Here is a 16,336-nt window from a genome sequence, read left to right as displayed (position 1 = left end):
TAGCACTTTCCCTGTAACTCCTGAATAATAATGAGACTCAATGGAAATTGGTGAAAATCAGTTCCTGAAATGTGACAGGTAATCTGTGGGAGAAGGAGGGGAGAGGGAGCAGGATGAGGAATAACAGGAGAGGGGAAGTTTGGGAAACCTGGGATATTTCAGGAAAGTGCTTTGATGCAAACCTGGGAATATGTAGGCCAAAGCAAAACAGAAAGAACTGAAAACAATACTTTGGTGATTTCCTTTCCTTTCAGGATAAGCCCTAGAATAGAGCTGAAGCCAGAACTGGAGTAATATTACTTGGAGATGTTGCTGCTGTTGTTAGCTGTCTTCAAGTTGACCTCGACTCATGCTGACCCTATAGATTAGACATCTCCAAGACTCCCTATCCTCTACTGCTCTGCTTAGGTCTTGTAGATTCAGGCCCCTGTCCTCCCTGATTGAATCTTTCAATCTGACGTGTGGACTTCCTCTCTTTCTACTGCCTTCTACCTTCCCTAGAATTATTGTTTTTTTCTAATAAGTCCATGCTTTTTCATGATGGGGCCAAAGTACAACATCATCAGCTTAATCATCTTTGCTTCAGCTCGACCTGTTCAAGGACCCATTAGTTTGTCTTTTTGGCTGTCTATAGTATTCTCAGCAGTTTTCTCTAGTACCATAGCTCGAATGAGTTGATTTTCTTTATATCTGCTTTCTTCACTGTCCAGCTCTCACATCTATACATCATGAAGGGGAATACAATGGATTGGACAATCCTAATTTTAGTGCTCTGTTGGATATCTTTAATTTGTTTTATTTATATACCACTATTCCAAAGATCATAGCGGTGAACAGCAAGTAAGCTAATTAGCAAGTAAGCTAATTTGCCCCCAACAGTCTGGGTACTCATTTTAGCGACTTCGGAAGGATGCCAGCCTGAGTCGAACTTGGGCCCTTTTGCTGGTCTTCAACTCGCAACCATGTGGTTTTGAGTGAATGGCTGCAGTACAGGCATTTAACCACTGCGCCACCAGGGCTCCTTACACTTTACACTTAAGGATCTTGTCTAGTTCTTTCATCACCACCCTTCCCATTCCTATTCCTCTTATTTCTTGACTTTTGATCCAAGCTATTTCAATTTCTTCGTTGTTTATGTTGAATGTATGTGGATCCTCCATGGTCATTATTTTTGTTTTCTTTAAATTCAGCAGCAAGCCTGCCTTTGCACTTTTTTTTCTTGATCCTCCTTAGTAATGTGGTATAGAGTTGTCTGCCTATCTTAGATTGATTATGTTCCTTCCTCCTATCTTTATTCCTCCTTCTTTTGAGACTAAACTTGCTCTTCATATGATGTATTCTGCATATAAGTTTCATTGGTTAAAAAGTTCCTGCTGTGATGGTTGGAAACTGAAAAGGAACATGTGTTGGTTTAGATATAAATGAACTCTAGCAACCATTCTATATACACCTCTAATGTCTGGAGTTCACTTGCAGACAAATAACCTTGCCGCTTAAATAACTAATTATCTCCTGAATAATGAAAGATCCTTTGAGATGTGCCATGTTTTACAAATCATTAGCTAATTCAATAAAAGCAAGGCACATCAGGCAGATAAACAGGTGCACAAAAGGAGTCCTACGGGATGTTCCCATTAGGTGAAACCCCGCGTTCTGAATCGAATTCAAGGAGTGCCGTTCCTATTAGGATTCGATTTATACCTAGAACGGTTCTAGAGCAACCCGCATTCGTCCCCATTAGAAATCGAATCGTAGAGCGGGATAAAATTTTAAATCGATTCTTCCTCATTTAACGCGTGTTAAAAAAACACTAGGGTCCAACCTACAGTTTTCCATTGATTCGAGTTAGGAACCGGAGTATTTAAATAGGAACGACAGCCGTGGATTCGTGTTAGATGGATGGGAGGAGCGGACCGCGATGGGGGCTGTCCCTGGGGGAGTTGCCCTTTCTGTCCCCATCCGTCGTGACCGCCGCCATCTTTCCTTTGTCCGTTGCTCAAGCCTTGATCTTGTTGCAGAAAAGAAAGGTAAGGACTCGTTTTAATTTTTTTAATATTTTATTTTTGCCAGAGGCGCTCGTTCCCTGAATCGTTCAAGCGCCTGGATCCCCTGTTAACTAAGCGCCTGCTGCATCTGTCAAACGGAGCTCAGCTGGCCCTTCTCTGACAGGCGCTTGCCGGCTTTTTTTCCCCCCCTATGCTGTGTGATGCTAATATTACATTTATTTGTTTCTGAAGTCATAAATTTCCGCTGTGCTACCTAGTAATAGTAACCATCAATCATGATACTTTTTTTGGATGATGTTTTATTTTAGTGTTACTGAGGACGGTAGAGGGTGGAAAGTTAAGCTGTAGGTGGAGGGTTTTCATATTATTTGCTTGGCCAGTTCAATTCTATTTGTAACTGAGGCCTGAAGAAGGTTTGGTTTGGGGGGGTTAAGAAATTTTGTTTTGCTGGTATTACAAGACAAGCCTTTAGGGGGAGTAGCAAGCAGTAGCGGTGGGCAGCGGGGGATGGGTATCTGTTTCCAGCATCCTTGGTCCATGCCTGGCTGGCATAACAAATGACGGGAAAGGGCTACTTCTCGTTGCCATGGGGACACATTGCTGCAGTGCTTCAAAGGTGAGAAATTAGCACCTTTACTGCCTTGCTCCCTCCCCCATTTCCGCCTACAACTTCCAGAGCCATTTTTGAAATCACTTTTGAGGTGAGGTGAAGACAACTTGTGCTTGTTCCAGCCTCATTTTGGCTACCCTGAAACTAATTTAGCTATGGAAGAAAGAACACAAGTTGGAGGAAGGGGCGCTAGCTGGAAAGTAGAAGAGACTAGATGTTTGATTGCTATTTGGGGAGAAGAGACAGTGCAGATGCAACTTAGCAAAAACCACAGGAACATCTGTGTGTATGAAAAAATTGCGTCTCAACTACGTAAACATGGATTTAATCGTTCTGCTTCGGAATGCAGAACGAAGGCGAAATCGCTGAAACGCGGTTTTAAGAAATCTCTTCAGATGTCAAAAACCAGTGGGATGGGAGCTATTGATTTTCCATTTTTCCATGAACTACAGGACGTCTTTGCTGGAGACGCTAGCATTGAAGCGAAAAGAGCAGCAGGGGGAAATGCTTTAAGGTTTGAGAAAAAAACCAACCCTACAGAAATGCCACCCAACACGCAACCTCTTAGCTCAACACCTGATGTGTCATCTGAGGATCTATTTACTCAAGGTAAGATTATTGCAAAAAATTAAAACATCCTATGTATTGGCGAGTACAAATTTCAAGATGTTTGCAATAATATATGTTGCAAAGCCGTTTCAGAAATTACTGTACCACCAACCCTTTTTAATTCTGCAGATGCTGTTCAAGAACACTTTGTTTTGAACTTGACTTCAGTACAGGAAGAAAGAGATGAAGACATGACTGTAATTGACTCTGAGCAAGATGATACGGTGCCAATGGGAGAGTGCGTCCCTGAACAGGCAATTTCTGGTGATGTGGAGCCAGATGAACCAGAATTTCCGAATCTACAGCCTGTTCAACCAAGCGGTTAGTCCATTTCATACCCTTCCAAACCCCTTACATTCCACATTTAATTTTGTCTCATTAGCCCAGCAGCATTGTATGGCCACATTCTTCCCCACCCCCCAACAACACTGAATAACATTCTACAGAAAGGTCATTACAATGGCCTTCCTTTTTATTTCTCCCATTCCTCTCCTGCAATGTGGAGGGGGGAGATATGTGGTCAGAGAGGAACATGGCTTTGCAGCCAGCAGTGGCTGAGGCTGAGAGTATGTGACTGGACAGAGGTGTCGCTGGTGAAGGCCTTTCTGTTCATTGTTCCCCTTTCCTCTCCAGCAATGGGAAGGGGGGGAGATATGTGGACAGAGGAAAATGTCATTTTCCTTTGTTTAATAGCCAGCCAGGCTGGGATTGGAACTAGAGGAACATGATTCCTTAAAGGGGGAGGGAGATGTGGGCTGGCATTTCAAATGCAGATGTACCTCTCCTCTACCTCCTATGCAAGGGACATTATTGATATGCACAAACCCCCACCACTTCCCAGGCCTGAACTACATGGCTGAATTCTGCAGCCAGCAGTGGCTGAGGCTGAGAGTATGTGACTGGACAGAGGTGTCGCTGGTGAAGGCCTTTCTGTTCATTGTTCCCCTTTCCTCTCCAGCAATGGGAAGGGGGGGAGATATGTGGACAGAGGAAAATGTCATTTTCCTTTGTTTAATAGCCAGCCAGGCTGGGATTGGAACTAGAGGAACATGATTCCTTAAAGGGGGAGGGAGATGTGGGCTGGCATTTCAAATGCAGATGTACCTCTCCTCTACCTCCTATGCAAGGGACATTATTGATATGCACAAACCCCCACCACTTCCCAGGCCTGAACTACATGGCTGAATTCTGCAGCCAGCAGTGGCTGAGGCTGAGAGTATGTGACTGGACAGAGGTGTCGCTGGTGAAGGCCTTTCTGTTCATTGTTCCCCTTTCCTCTCCAGCAATGGGAAGGGGGGGAGATATGTGGACAGAGGAAAATGTCATTTTCCTTTGTTTAATAGCCAGCCAGGCTGGGATTGGAACTAGAGGAACATGATTCCTTAAAGGGGGAGGGAGATGTGGGCTGGCATTTCAAATGCAGATGTACCTCTCCTCTACCTCCTATGCAAGGGACATTATTGATATGCACAAACCCCCACCACTTCCCAGGCCTGAACTACATGGCTGAATTCTGCAGCCAGCATAATTATTTCTGCTCTTCCTCTCTGACTTGGGGTGGGGGATTTTTAACAAAAAAATAAATGTTAGCTTCTATAAATCATATTCATAAATGAATTAACAAATTCTTATCTGAATGTAATTTTGTAATATTCAACAATGTTATATATGTAATGATATTTTAAATAATTTTTAAATTTAAGAATTTTTAAAAATGCAAGAAACTTACAAATATTTTTCATATTTTATACTTTCAGAAACTTACTCTGCAAGACAAATTGCATCACTCACCCCCTCGGAGAGGCTTGCTTTAATTAGGAAAAAATCTGGAAAAGCAAATTATGAATTGTTGGGTCGTGAATTGATGGTAACCTCAAGGAAAAATGTGGAGACTCTAGTGGAAAACAGTAATGATCATTTTAAGGAAGAAATGCAATGGAAAAAGTTGTATCTAGAAGAAACAAGGTCTAATTTCAAGGAGTTAATAGGTGTTTTAAAAGAGTTTACAAATACATACAAGGAGGAGTGTGCAATGAGACAGTCAAAACCAGTCAGGGTTGTTAGGCGTGTGAAGAGAAAGGTTGCTGATAATGTACAATGTGAAGAACAATGTCTTCCAACAAATGAATTAGATGCATGCGCAAAAGAAAACAAAACCTCACAGTGTTCAGAAGAGCAACCAGTCAACCCCGGTCCAAGTGTTGCCTTGGATATTTCTAGAAAGTTCCGGGCCCCAAGAGTAATAAAGAAGCCTGTACCTTTTTCTCCATGATTAAAGAAATAACAGTACGATTAGTTACTGCATGTCAGAAATTTTAGGATTTTAGCTGTAATAAATGGTAATGCATAGATAGTTGAATTGGTTTTGTGCTATGTGTTTGCTCTATTCTTTTCTGCTGCAGGATTTTGATGTATTATGTTTGTTTTAGTGAAGACTTTAGTTTAAGCAAATTAATTTGGATGTAGAGAACACTGTTGTACTATTTGTAATGCACTAGAAATAAATCACAATGTGGGTAAAAATTTGACAGGAAAATATTATTAACTTTATTACAAAACTGCATCACTAACAGTTTTTAAAAAGGAAAAATTATATACATTTGTATTGGTAACATGGTTGTATCAACACTTCATTGTATAGAAAAGTGCATATGTTGACTTCAAATTCTTGTCATGATTTACCCTGTCAAACCTCTGATATAGTGTTAAGAAGACATATAGAGGTATGTGACATGTCTTTACCTGAGATTAACATAGAATGTTGTACATAATGGTATTCAACATATATTACCGTTATAGGAATAACATGTAACGTAGTAAAATGTGTTTAACACACATTGACACAGTATGATCATAACAAAATAATCTACCACCTATGTAAACATATGTACACACACATATATGTATATATACATAAATATATATGTAAACATATATAAACATATGTAGACATATGTAAACAATGGCTTGGCATAGAGGTAGTGCTGTCATTGTGTGCACTATGCAAAGTGATCTAGAAACCGTACAGTTATAGCAAAGTGAAAAAGTAACAGCCTTGCTGTTGAACATATGCTTTTTCAACAAATTGCCAATGTTTGATGAGAAGAGGGTATTCTACTACCTCTGGTAGCCATATGTAAACATTGGCTTGGCATAAAGGTAGTGATGTCAGTGTGTGTACTATGCAAATTAGTGCTCCACAATTATTACTGTTGTAGCACTGGTACTTACTAATGGCTTGCCCTTGACAAAATGTGTGCCACACAAAGTGCACTAGTGCTTTTTAAAATTCAATTGGCTGTAAGCAGCATGTTCCTTATCTGTACCTTTCATAGCAGCAGTTAATGATCTGATCATTTATGTAGAATCAAGGTTTTTGACTGGTCTCAACCAGACAATGCCAATCTGTGATGAGCTTAAGAAAGGTATCATCTTTGATAGACATATGTAGAAGTTACATTGGCATAGAGGTAGTTCAGTCACTGTGTGTGCACTATGCAAAGTGCTCCACAAATCTTGGATTTATAGCACTGTATCTAACGAAAATCTTTTTATAGAAAAAAAAGGTATGGTACACAAAGTGCAGTAGTTCTTCTATACATTCACTTGGCATAGAAGTACTTTTGTCAATGTGTGAACAATGTAAAGTGCTACACAAGTGTTGCTTAAATTGCTACATATCTTACATTTGTTACTGTGTTAACTATCCAAAGTGCTACACAAGTGTGGCTTTAATTGCAACATTACATATCACTTGAGGTAGAATAGGAACAGTGTGATCACATCAAGAAATCCACCATCTAGTACAGACATGGCTTTGAGGTAGTGCAGTCACTGTGAGCCCTATCCAAAGTGCTTACAGTTCTTTGGTTCATAGCAAAATTAGTCACTACAGCCTTGTTCTGGAAACAAGGTGTCTGCACTGCCTTCAGTAGACTGTACCAGATTATCTGGGCATATAGGAAGTGCGGTAAACGTAAAGACCTAACAAAGTGCAAACTTTTTGTAGAAGACACCTTGCTGTGGAAACAGGGCCTGTGGCATGTCCTGACCAGAGTTTGGCACAGCTTGAAAAAGAACAACATAAATAATACCTCTGGTAGAGTGCATCTCCTCTTTTCCACATTGTCTGGGAATATAGGTAGTGCAGTCAACGTAAAGACCTAACAAAGTGCTAACTTTTTGTAGAAGACACCTTGCTGTGGAAACAGGGCCTGTGGCATGTCCTGACCAGAGTTTGGCACAGCTTGAAAAAGAACAACATAAATAATACCTCTGGTAGAGTGCATCTCCTCTTTTCCACATTGTCTGGGAATATAGGTAGTGCTGTCAATGTGAACACTTAAAAAAGTGATCACTGTTTTGTAAGTGAAATAACTTTGCAAACCATAAACCCTATAAACAACAGTAAATACTAACAAACTAATTTAACATCATAACCAAACAACAAAACAACAACCTAATAATAACATATACAGATTTCAAACTTCATTTTGCCATAGTGGCCAGAGTGTGGGCAGCAAGCAAGGTCTTCAAGCTTTCAACCTCCTCCTGCAACTTTCTGACTATGGAGAACAGAACAAAATAAACAATTAATTACTCGCCTAGCCATCATGTGGAATTATACATGCAATAATGGCTATTTGTAAACAATACGTACAAGTTTCAGGGGATGGCAAGAGTGCTACATGTTGTTCCAGAGCCCTTACTCTTTGCTCCAAAGACATGTCTGTGGCAATGATATTACAGTTAGTGTACTTAATTATTATCAGCAATGTTTAATTCATCAATATTATTGGTAGATAAATACTCACTACTAATTCCTGGGCTGGAAACCTGCGTCTCCACCTCAGCAACCCTTCTCTGCAAATCTGGAAAAATCATACCATGTTTTGATTAAACCCACACATAGTAACTACATTGGCAGATGTCTGACTAGCTAAATTGAAATAGAGGACATTCTGGAAGTCATGCAAGAGGTCATGCTGCCCTTTGTTAATCGTGATATTTAAGCCACTGCAGTTTTGGAAGGTTGGTAGTATCAGCATTTGACAAAGGATATTTTTGCCCAATTAGTGGCCAATGAATACATTCCTCACTCTGGAAGCAATGAGATGACAAAAGCATGCTTGCTGGAATCCATTGCCATAATGGATAATCAGAAAGCAAGTGGTGAACAATGGAAACAATGTGACTAATGTTGATGTATAATGTGCTATGTTTATTAGATTTTGCAATGGCATATATTCATAGCACAATGAATCATTGTGGAGAAGTATCAAAAAGCAATGGTTACCATTGTCCACTGAATAGGTTAGCCTGCAAAGGTCAGGAGTCATGACATTTCAGCAATTGTTAATGGGTTAAGTGTTTATTCTTGCAATCTCTGCCACAGGCATTTTTCAAGTGAATAAAATCATGTTGGCCCTAATATGACCTTTATCGAGAAGGGTAGGATATGAAATAACAATAGTACTGTAAGGTGATCCTATGATGCCTACATGTGTAATATAATCAAAATTAAAGTTAAATAGTTACTATTTTACTAAACAATTACTAAACATTAAAAACATACCATTATCATCCTCCAAAGGAGGAATGGATGATGGGGCTGGAGAAGGTTGCTGCTGCTCATCAATCATATCTACATAGAAATGATAATCATGAGTTTGATCTAAATTAAAGAACTTCATAATTTTTGATATACATAATGCATGCTATGTAACAGTTATTAATTAAAATGGTAAGTATGATTACTAGATTAATATTTGGTACAGGCAATGTAAATAACAATAACATATATAACATTACAATACACTCTAAAATACATTATAATATATTTAAATGTTAAATTTCTTAAAAAATTGAAAAATTGCTGACTGTTATTAGTGAAAGTAAAGTATATTATGTTATGTTTATAATTTATACTGTAGGATTTAAATGTTTGATTATTTGTAAATTTAAAATGTTATACAGAAGGACAACTTACCCAAGCCTCCCTCAGACATTTCCTCTTCAGCTCTAGGAGGAGGTGGAGATGCATTTCTCCCTGCATTGCAAAAATTTTTTTTTGGGATTGATGTTCGCGTCTCAATTCATGGAATTATTATAAACATTAATAAATCTGTACTGTAATAATTAATTATTAATAATTTACATTATTAATAATAAAAATAATAGTAATAATATCAAGAAGATGACCTTAAATCATTTGAATATGTAATGCATATTCCATTTTAAAAAAAGATTTATTAACGTATTTTTATATAAATTATTGATCCAATACAATTTTTATATGACCTGCAGCTATACATCAGTGTAAATTTAAGTACAAGAAATTAATTTAGCTGTGGTAATAAAATTAAATTTCAAATCCTACTTCAATGTTGAATAAGTTATAAATTATTATTATGTAACTGTAAATATTAGTAAATCAATTACCTGCAGGGAATCTCTCCCTCGGATGAGGTCTCCCAGCGATATCCCATAATTCCCTCATCTTCATAAACTGAGGGAATTTCTGGAGCTCCGATGGTGGAGGGTCAGGTCCAAAGCGGTCAATAAGGGCATAAAATGCCCCTTTCAAATATTTAAATTTTCTCCTGGCCATGTGCGCGTCCCGCACATAGCCTCCCCTTGCCCTCAGCCCCGCAGCCACTCGCCGAAAAAAATGTATATTTTTCCTCGGAGTGGACTGCATCAACTGAGGGACCACTTGCGGGGTCTCCCTAAGGATACCCAGCATTATCTCAACCTCCTCTGTCCTCCAATACATAAAACGCTTCACTCCTACAGCCGCCATCTTCTCTACCCACAAGTCCAGACCCTGGGAACAGGCCCTTATATACTCCCCAGGGGAAACAGCAGGAGGTAGCCTAGAAAAGGTAATACTTAATGTGTAATGGGGCAACTTAGCCTTGCAGCGCTGGCTGGGAGGATAGAATTGTTATGATGTTGGTGCTCCTACTTCGAGAATTAATTGCTGCAAAACAGATTATAAAGGCTCTTGAAATTGCAGAATATGAAGATAGTAATAAAACACATATTGTAATGGTGCAAACTTGTATGCTGGATTTCAAGGCTGGGATCTTGAAAGTACAATGCACTGTGTCTGAGGCGCTTCATCCCTTAAGAGATTAAGCGACCAGACCCGTTGCATTCCAACACAGAAGAGTGAGTGTAGCCAATAGCAAAGCGCGGCGCTCTCTGGCTTTGCCGCGAGGGACATGATGCGTTTGAAAGGAGAGGAGAGGTGGTCTGCAAGCATGGATGGGTGGGTGGTTTAATAGATTAATGTTGACATATACATGTGGTCTCAAAGTGAGAAAGTGTTGTTAACTCGTACTGCAATGTGTAACAGCTGAAAATAAATATGAAGTTCAATCAAGTTAGACAACATGCATAGTGCTGTTAGTGTGAGCACTATGCAAAGTGCTCCACAAATCATACACACTTTGCCACAGTGAAATCTACCACCTCTGGTAGACATATGTAAAAATTTGCTTTGCATAGAGGTAATGCTGTCAGTGTGTGCATTCATGGGTAGGTATGTTGAATAGATATATGTTGACATGTCCCACAGAATCAGGAATGAAGGTAGAGATGGCAACGAGCCACTTCCCTTGTTCCAATAACTCCAGAATCCAAATCGCATCATTGTGTGAGTAGCCCACGAACAGTGTTAGTCAGTAATTCTAGGTAGTTTAGGTTATGTTCATCTGTAGCTTGTTTGATAAGAATATCTGTGTAACTTTGTTTTCTGACCAGCAAGGCTAGGAGGCCTGGCATCAGTGATAACTTCCTATTCTTTATTATTTATTTAACATTTACTCTTTCTTATAAGAAGAATATGCTATCTCTTTGCTCCTGTACACGTGCCTTTAATTAAGCAAGGGATTGCTCTTGTTTAGCAAGAAAGGAAACTAGATCTCTCTTCCAAGCAAATATCAGAGTGTGTTTGGGAAATATAGTTCATTGACAATTCACTGAGTGATGGGACCGGAAAAATAGTTCTTTTAAAGGGACTCCATGAGATTAAGGCCCCCAAAGGGACCTAGACATAACAACTAACACTGGTCCTGAGCTACTCACGCAATGTTGGGATTGTAATCAATCCACTGCTGCAATCAAATGTGTAGTTCAATGGAAGTTACACAACTTGCAATTGCGAACATAACTTTATTTTCCAAACCAAAAATATGTGGAAATGCACTATTCCAGGAAATTGTCATAGACAACAACGGAAGTATTGTTTTGCTTGAGTAAATTAAAATGTAAGGTATGTAACTCTTCATACAAGTTGAGATTATAAGCATTACATTACTTTTACCAGCAATATATGAAGAAGCACTATACGAGGATGATTATCATGGACAGCGCACAAAATGGTTTTTTGTTTAATTAAACTGTAATGAAAGTTTTGTAACACTTTGTATGATGTTATGAATTAAAATACTCCACAAAGGCATCTCTAATCCTCTCCCCCTTTTCCCTTTCCTGTTGATCAGTCAAATAAGTAGTAGGATCAATGACATATGTCTCAGGAGAAGTGTTATGTCCCAGTAGAACATCTCCATTGCTCTCTATGATGTTATGCAGAATACAGCAAGTTAAAATGGCAGAAGGTAAATTTTCAAGAGACAGGTCTAGACCTTTAAGCAGTGCTTGAAATCTAGATTTCAAACGCCCAAATGCTCTTTCAACCACGATTCTCGCTCGAGATAGTCTCTTATTATAAACTCCCTCCCTCCTGCTATGCCCGATCTTAAACGGAATGAGCAAGAAAGGCTTTATGGGATATCCACCATCGCCCAAAAGAAGCGGCCCGACCTGTTGACCTTTAATTGTCAAAGTCGGAGAACCTTGGACATACAGTCCAGCCTTTAATGCGTGGTAAATAGGGGATTCCTGCAGGACATGACTGTCGTGATTTGTTCCTGCATGTCCACAGAACAGATCAATAAATCTTCCAGTGTGATCACATGTTGCCTGTAGAATCATGGAGTGTTGCTGTTTCCGATTTATGTACTGCGGTCCCTCGTGAGCAGGTGCCTTGATCGTCATGTGGCATCCGTCAATTGCTCCAATCACCTGAGGGAACCCCAGCGCTTCAAAGCCAGACATATTCTGTGATTGCAAAATAGACCAGAAAAATAACATTAGTAATATAATAAGCACAGCACATGCTGTAGATGATCTAAATTTAAATTTTTAAGCAGGTAGATAGATAGATAGATGGATAGATAGATAGATGTATGGATGGATAAACAGAAAAAACGACAGGAAGGCAGGAAGGTGGAGATACTAGCTGAGACATTTACAGACTAGCTGAGGCAATGGCAGTCTTCTAGATAGATAGATAGGTAGATAGATAGATAGATAGATAGATAGATAGATAGATAGATAGATAGATTGTGGCATCCTTAAATTGCTCCAATCACCTGAGGGAACCGCAGGGCTGCAAAGCCAGACATATTCTGTGATTGCAAAATAGACCAGAAAAATAACATTAGTAATATAATAAGCACAGCACATGCTGTAGATGATCTAAATTTAAATTTTTAAGCAGGTAGATAGATAGATAGATGACTAGATAGATAGATATATGGATGGATAAACAGAAAAAACGACAGGAAGGCAGGAAGGTGGAGATACTAGCTGAGACATTTACAGACTAGCTGAGGCAATGGCAGTCTTTTAGATAGATAGATAGATAGATAGATAGATAGATAGATAGATTGTGGCATCCTTAAATTGCTCCAATCACCTGAGGGAACCGCAGGGCTGCAAAGCCAGACATATTCTGTGATTGCAAAATAGACCAGAAAAATAACATTAGTAATATAATAAGCACAGCACATGCTGTAGATGATCTAAATTTAAATTTTTAAGCAGGTAGATAGATAGATAGATGAATAGATAGATAGATATATGGATGGATAAACAGAAAAAACGACAGGAAGGCAGGAAGGTGGAGATACTAGCTGAGACATTTACAGACTAGCTGAGGCAATGGCAGTCTTTTAGATAGATAGATAGATAGATAGATAGATAGATAGATAGATAGATTGTGGCATCCTTAAATTGCTCCAATCACCTGAGGGAACCCCAGGGCTGCAAAGCCAGACATATTCTGTGATTGCAAAATAGACCAGAAAAATAACATTAGTAATATAATAAGCACAGCACATGCTGTAGATGATCTAAATTTAAATTTTTAAGCAGGTAGATAGATAGATAGATGACTAGATAGATAGATATATGGATGGATAAACAGAAAAAACGACAGGAAGGCAGGAAGGTGGAGATACTAGCTGAGACATTTACAGACTAGCTGAGGCAATGGCAGTCTTTTAGATAGATAGATAGATAGATAGATAGATAGATAGATAGATAGATAGATTGTGGCATCCTTAAATTGCTCCAATCACCTGAGGGAACCGCAGGGCTGCAAAGCCAGACATATTCTGTGATTGCAAAATAGACCAGAAAAATAACATTAGTAATATAATAAGCACAGCACATGCTGTAGATGATCTAAATTTAAATTTTTAAGCAGGTAGATAGATAGATAGATGAATAGATAGATAGATATATGGATGGATAAACAGAAAAAACGACAGGAAGGCAGGAAGGTGGAGATACTAGCTGAGACATTTACAGACTAGCTGAGGCAATGGCAGTCTTTTAGATAGATAGATAGATAGATAGATAGATAGATAGATAGATTGTGGCATCCTTAAATTGCTCCAATCACCTGAGGGAACCCCAGGGCTGCAAAGCCAGACATATTCTGTGATTGCATAATAGACCAGAAAAATAACATTAGTAATATAATAAGCACAGCACATGCTGTAGATGATCTAAATTTAAATTTTTAAGCAGGTAGATAGATAGATAGATATATAGATAGATAGATAGATAGATAGATGGATAGATAGATATATGGATGGATAAACAGAAAAAACGACAGGAAGGCAGGAAGGTGGAGATACTAGCTGAGACATTTACAGACTAGCTGAGGCAATGGCAGTCTTCTAGATAGATAGATAGGTAGATAGATAGATAGATAGATAGATAGATAGACAAACCTTTCTATAGTCTCCTAGATAGACAGCCCTCCGCAGTAGAACCATTTCCATACACAGGAACACCTCAATGATAGCCTTGTATGCTGTTGACTTTCCCACACCGAAAAAAGTTCCAACTGTGGCATATGAGCCACCATGGGCCAGGTAAAATATGGCCATGGCAATTTGCTTTTCTACAGGAACTGCCTTGCGGAACCTTGTGTTTTGCCGGGAAAGATGGGGACGCAGCTCGTCAGCAATCATTTTGAAAACCGCGCGTGGCATTCTGAAATACTGCTTCCAATTACAGTCAGACCAGACAGTTCTAGCATACACGTTCCAGTGAACATCAGTCTTGGGGTATATCCACCACCTCCTAGCCATCGGTTGAAAGCAGTTCTGGGCGCCTTGCCGAAATAAAAAAAGGATTTCATCCAATAATAAAATATAACTTCTCATTTCTTCAGCATGCTCCCCGCTGTCACACAATGTCAAAACAGCTCCGCATTGGACCAAGAGGTTGTCAATAAGCAATGGGATCAATGAAAACATATACTCAAATTTCTGACGACGATCCATGATTGCTGAGATCCCGAGCAAAGGTAAACCAGGTACCAGTGGGAGGGAAATGTATATAAGGCGAGCAGCGCTTATGACGTTTGATCAATTAAGCGCCCTGATTGGTCCAATTTTTTAAAAAAACCGCCAAAAATACTTCGTTTTACAAACGGTCAATGAAATGGAAACGATGCCAAAAGATAAATCGCTTCCAAATAATCCGGTTTAAGCCTACGTCATAATGACGTACTATTGATTGACAGCTCCAAATAAGGTATGGAGGAAAAAAACCGATTTATTTAAACACCGATTTCATGCCAAGTAGGAACGCTTGAAGGTAAATACATCGATTTAAATTGCCAGATGGGCACGATAAAAAAAGCGGTTCTGAAAGCGGGATAAGAACAGTGTTTTCTTGATTCGGTTTTATTAAACCCGTACTATCTTAAACCGTTTCAAATCTTAAGTGAGAACACCCCGCTAGTCCTGCAAGCTACTTTCTAAGGAGAGAAAAGTCTGTGGTGCTAATCTCTCCTTCCAAAAATCCTACTATTTTTAACAAAATAAAATTTATTAAAAGTACTTATAAATTACCTTTCTGCCTGCCCAGGCCTCCAAAATGGTGTATATTTAAATGCTGATATGAAAACTGGGAATATATAATTTAAAGACAAGTTTTCAAAAATGTTAGAAGTTTCCTATAAAGATATAAAATGTATACTAAAACCTCACTCCTGAGAAAAGAGAACCTGCTAATGTTGTGACCATGCTCTAGCATAACCAATAAGGCACCCTCTGCATTCCTCTTCTCCTGCCTGGAGCCAAGCAGGAGCCTTTTTTTTAATAGAAAGGGTAAAAGAACCATGGAAAAGTGTGTAAATATCCATTCTCAAGGCCTACGTTCAACACCTCAATTCAAAAGATTTCAGGGAAGAAAGGCACAGTTGGAAAGACTGTCTGACTGCTGCCATTGGTCAGAACAGATTAAACTATACTCGGACAGATAGTCTGATGGTCAGAACAAATATGAACCAGTTTCATATTAACAAATGGAGCAAAGCTGCCTGATTGGGCTACACAGAGGATGGGCTAAGTCACAGAGCAAAAAGAAGCAGGCATATTTTATCTTCCCAGATTTCCAAAGTTCTTCTAAAGTAACAGTTCTTCAGGTGAAAGATTACCATATGCTATACAGAAGCAGCCTCAGAGTGAGCTTTGTTTCCTTTGTTTCTTTTATTTTTTATTTTACCAGTAAAATAAAAGACTGGTTCAGTTAAAAATAAGCAAGGACAAAATCAGTGTTGTGCTGTGGAAGCTCAGGGAAGCTACAGGTGCTTTTGAAAATCTCCTTTTCCATATGCCATACCCTCCAACATTTCACATAAGAATATCAGGACACATGTGGACAAACAGCATCAGATTGTGGCCAAGATGACTAATGTTATTAATGAGAAAGAACAGAAAAGCTAGGAAAGGTTGAAGCA

The 16,336-nt window shown here is 39.0% G+C and overlaps 2 protein-coding genes across 3 annotated transcripts; one reads left to right on the top strand and one right to left on the bottom strand.

Annotated features, from left to right (window-relative positions):
* The first annotated feature begins 1,646 nt into the window (after positions 1-1,646).
* On the top strand, positions 1,647-5,728 carry LOC149309473 (uncharacterized). Of its 2 annotated transcripts, XM_089531262.1 has the most exons (4): positions 1,647-2,027; positions 3,069-3,225; positions 3,355-3,546; positions 4,983-5,728. In XM_089531262.1, exons 1-4 carry the CDS (start codon positions 1,896-1,898, stop codon positions 5,495-5,497), a joined length of 996 nt encoding a protein of 331 aa, XP_089387388.1. In that variant the 5' UTR covers positions 1,647-1,895; the 3' UTR covers positions 5,498-5,728. The 2 variants fall into 2 exon arrangements, with proteins under 2 accessions (XP_089387388.1, XP_089387387.1); XM_089531261.1 differs by lacking the exon at positions 1,647-2,027 and having other exon boundaries at positions 2,291-3,225.
* Positions 5,729-11,664: 5,936 nt separating this feature from the next.
* On the bottom strand, positions 11,665-14,558 carry LOC149309472 (uncharacterized). Its single transcript, XM_089532405.1, has 2 exons — positions 14,316-14,558; positions 11,665-12,351 (listed from the first exon to the last, which is right to left on the bottom strand). The coding sequence occupies exons 1-2, from the start codon at positions 14,556-14,558 to the stop codon at positions 11,665-11,667; spliced, it is 930 nt and encodes a 309-aa protein (XP_089388531.1).
* Positions 14,559-16,336: the final 1,778 nt, after the last annotated feature.

This window comes from Sceloporus occidentalis, unplaced genomic scaffold, assembly GCF_023333645.1.
Source record: "Sceloporus occidentalis isolate IW3139 unplaced genomic scaffold, rSceOcc1.0.p SCAF_7, whole genome shotgun sequence".
NCBI lineage: Eukaryota > Metazoa > Chordata > Lepidosauria > Squamata > Phrynosomatidae > Sceloporus > Sceloporus occidentalis.
The sequence above is the reverse complement of the archived record's forward strand: the minus strand, read 5'-3'. Positions and strand labels throughout refer to the sequence as shown.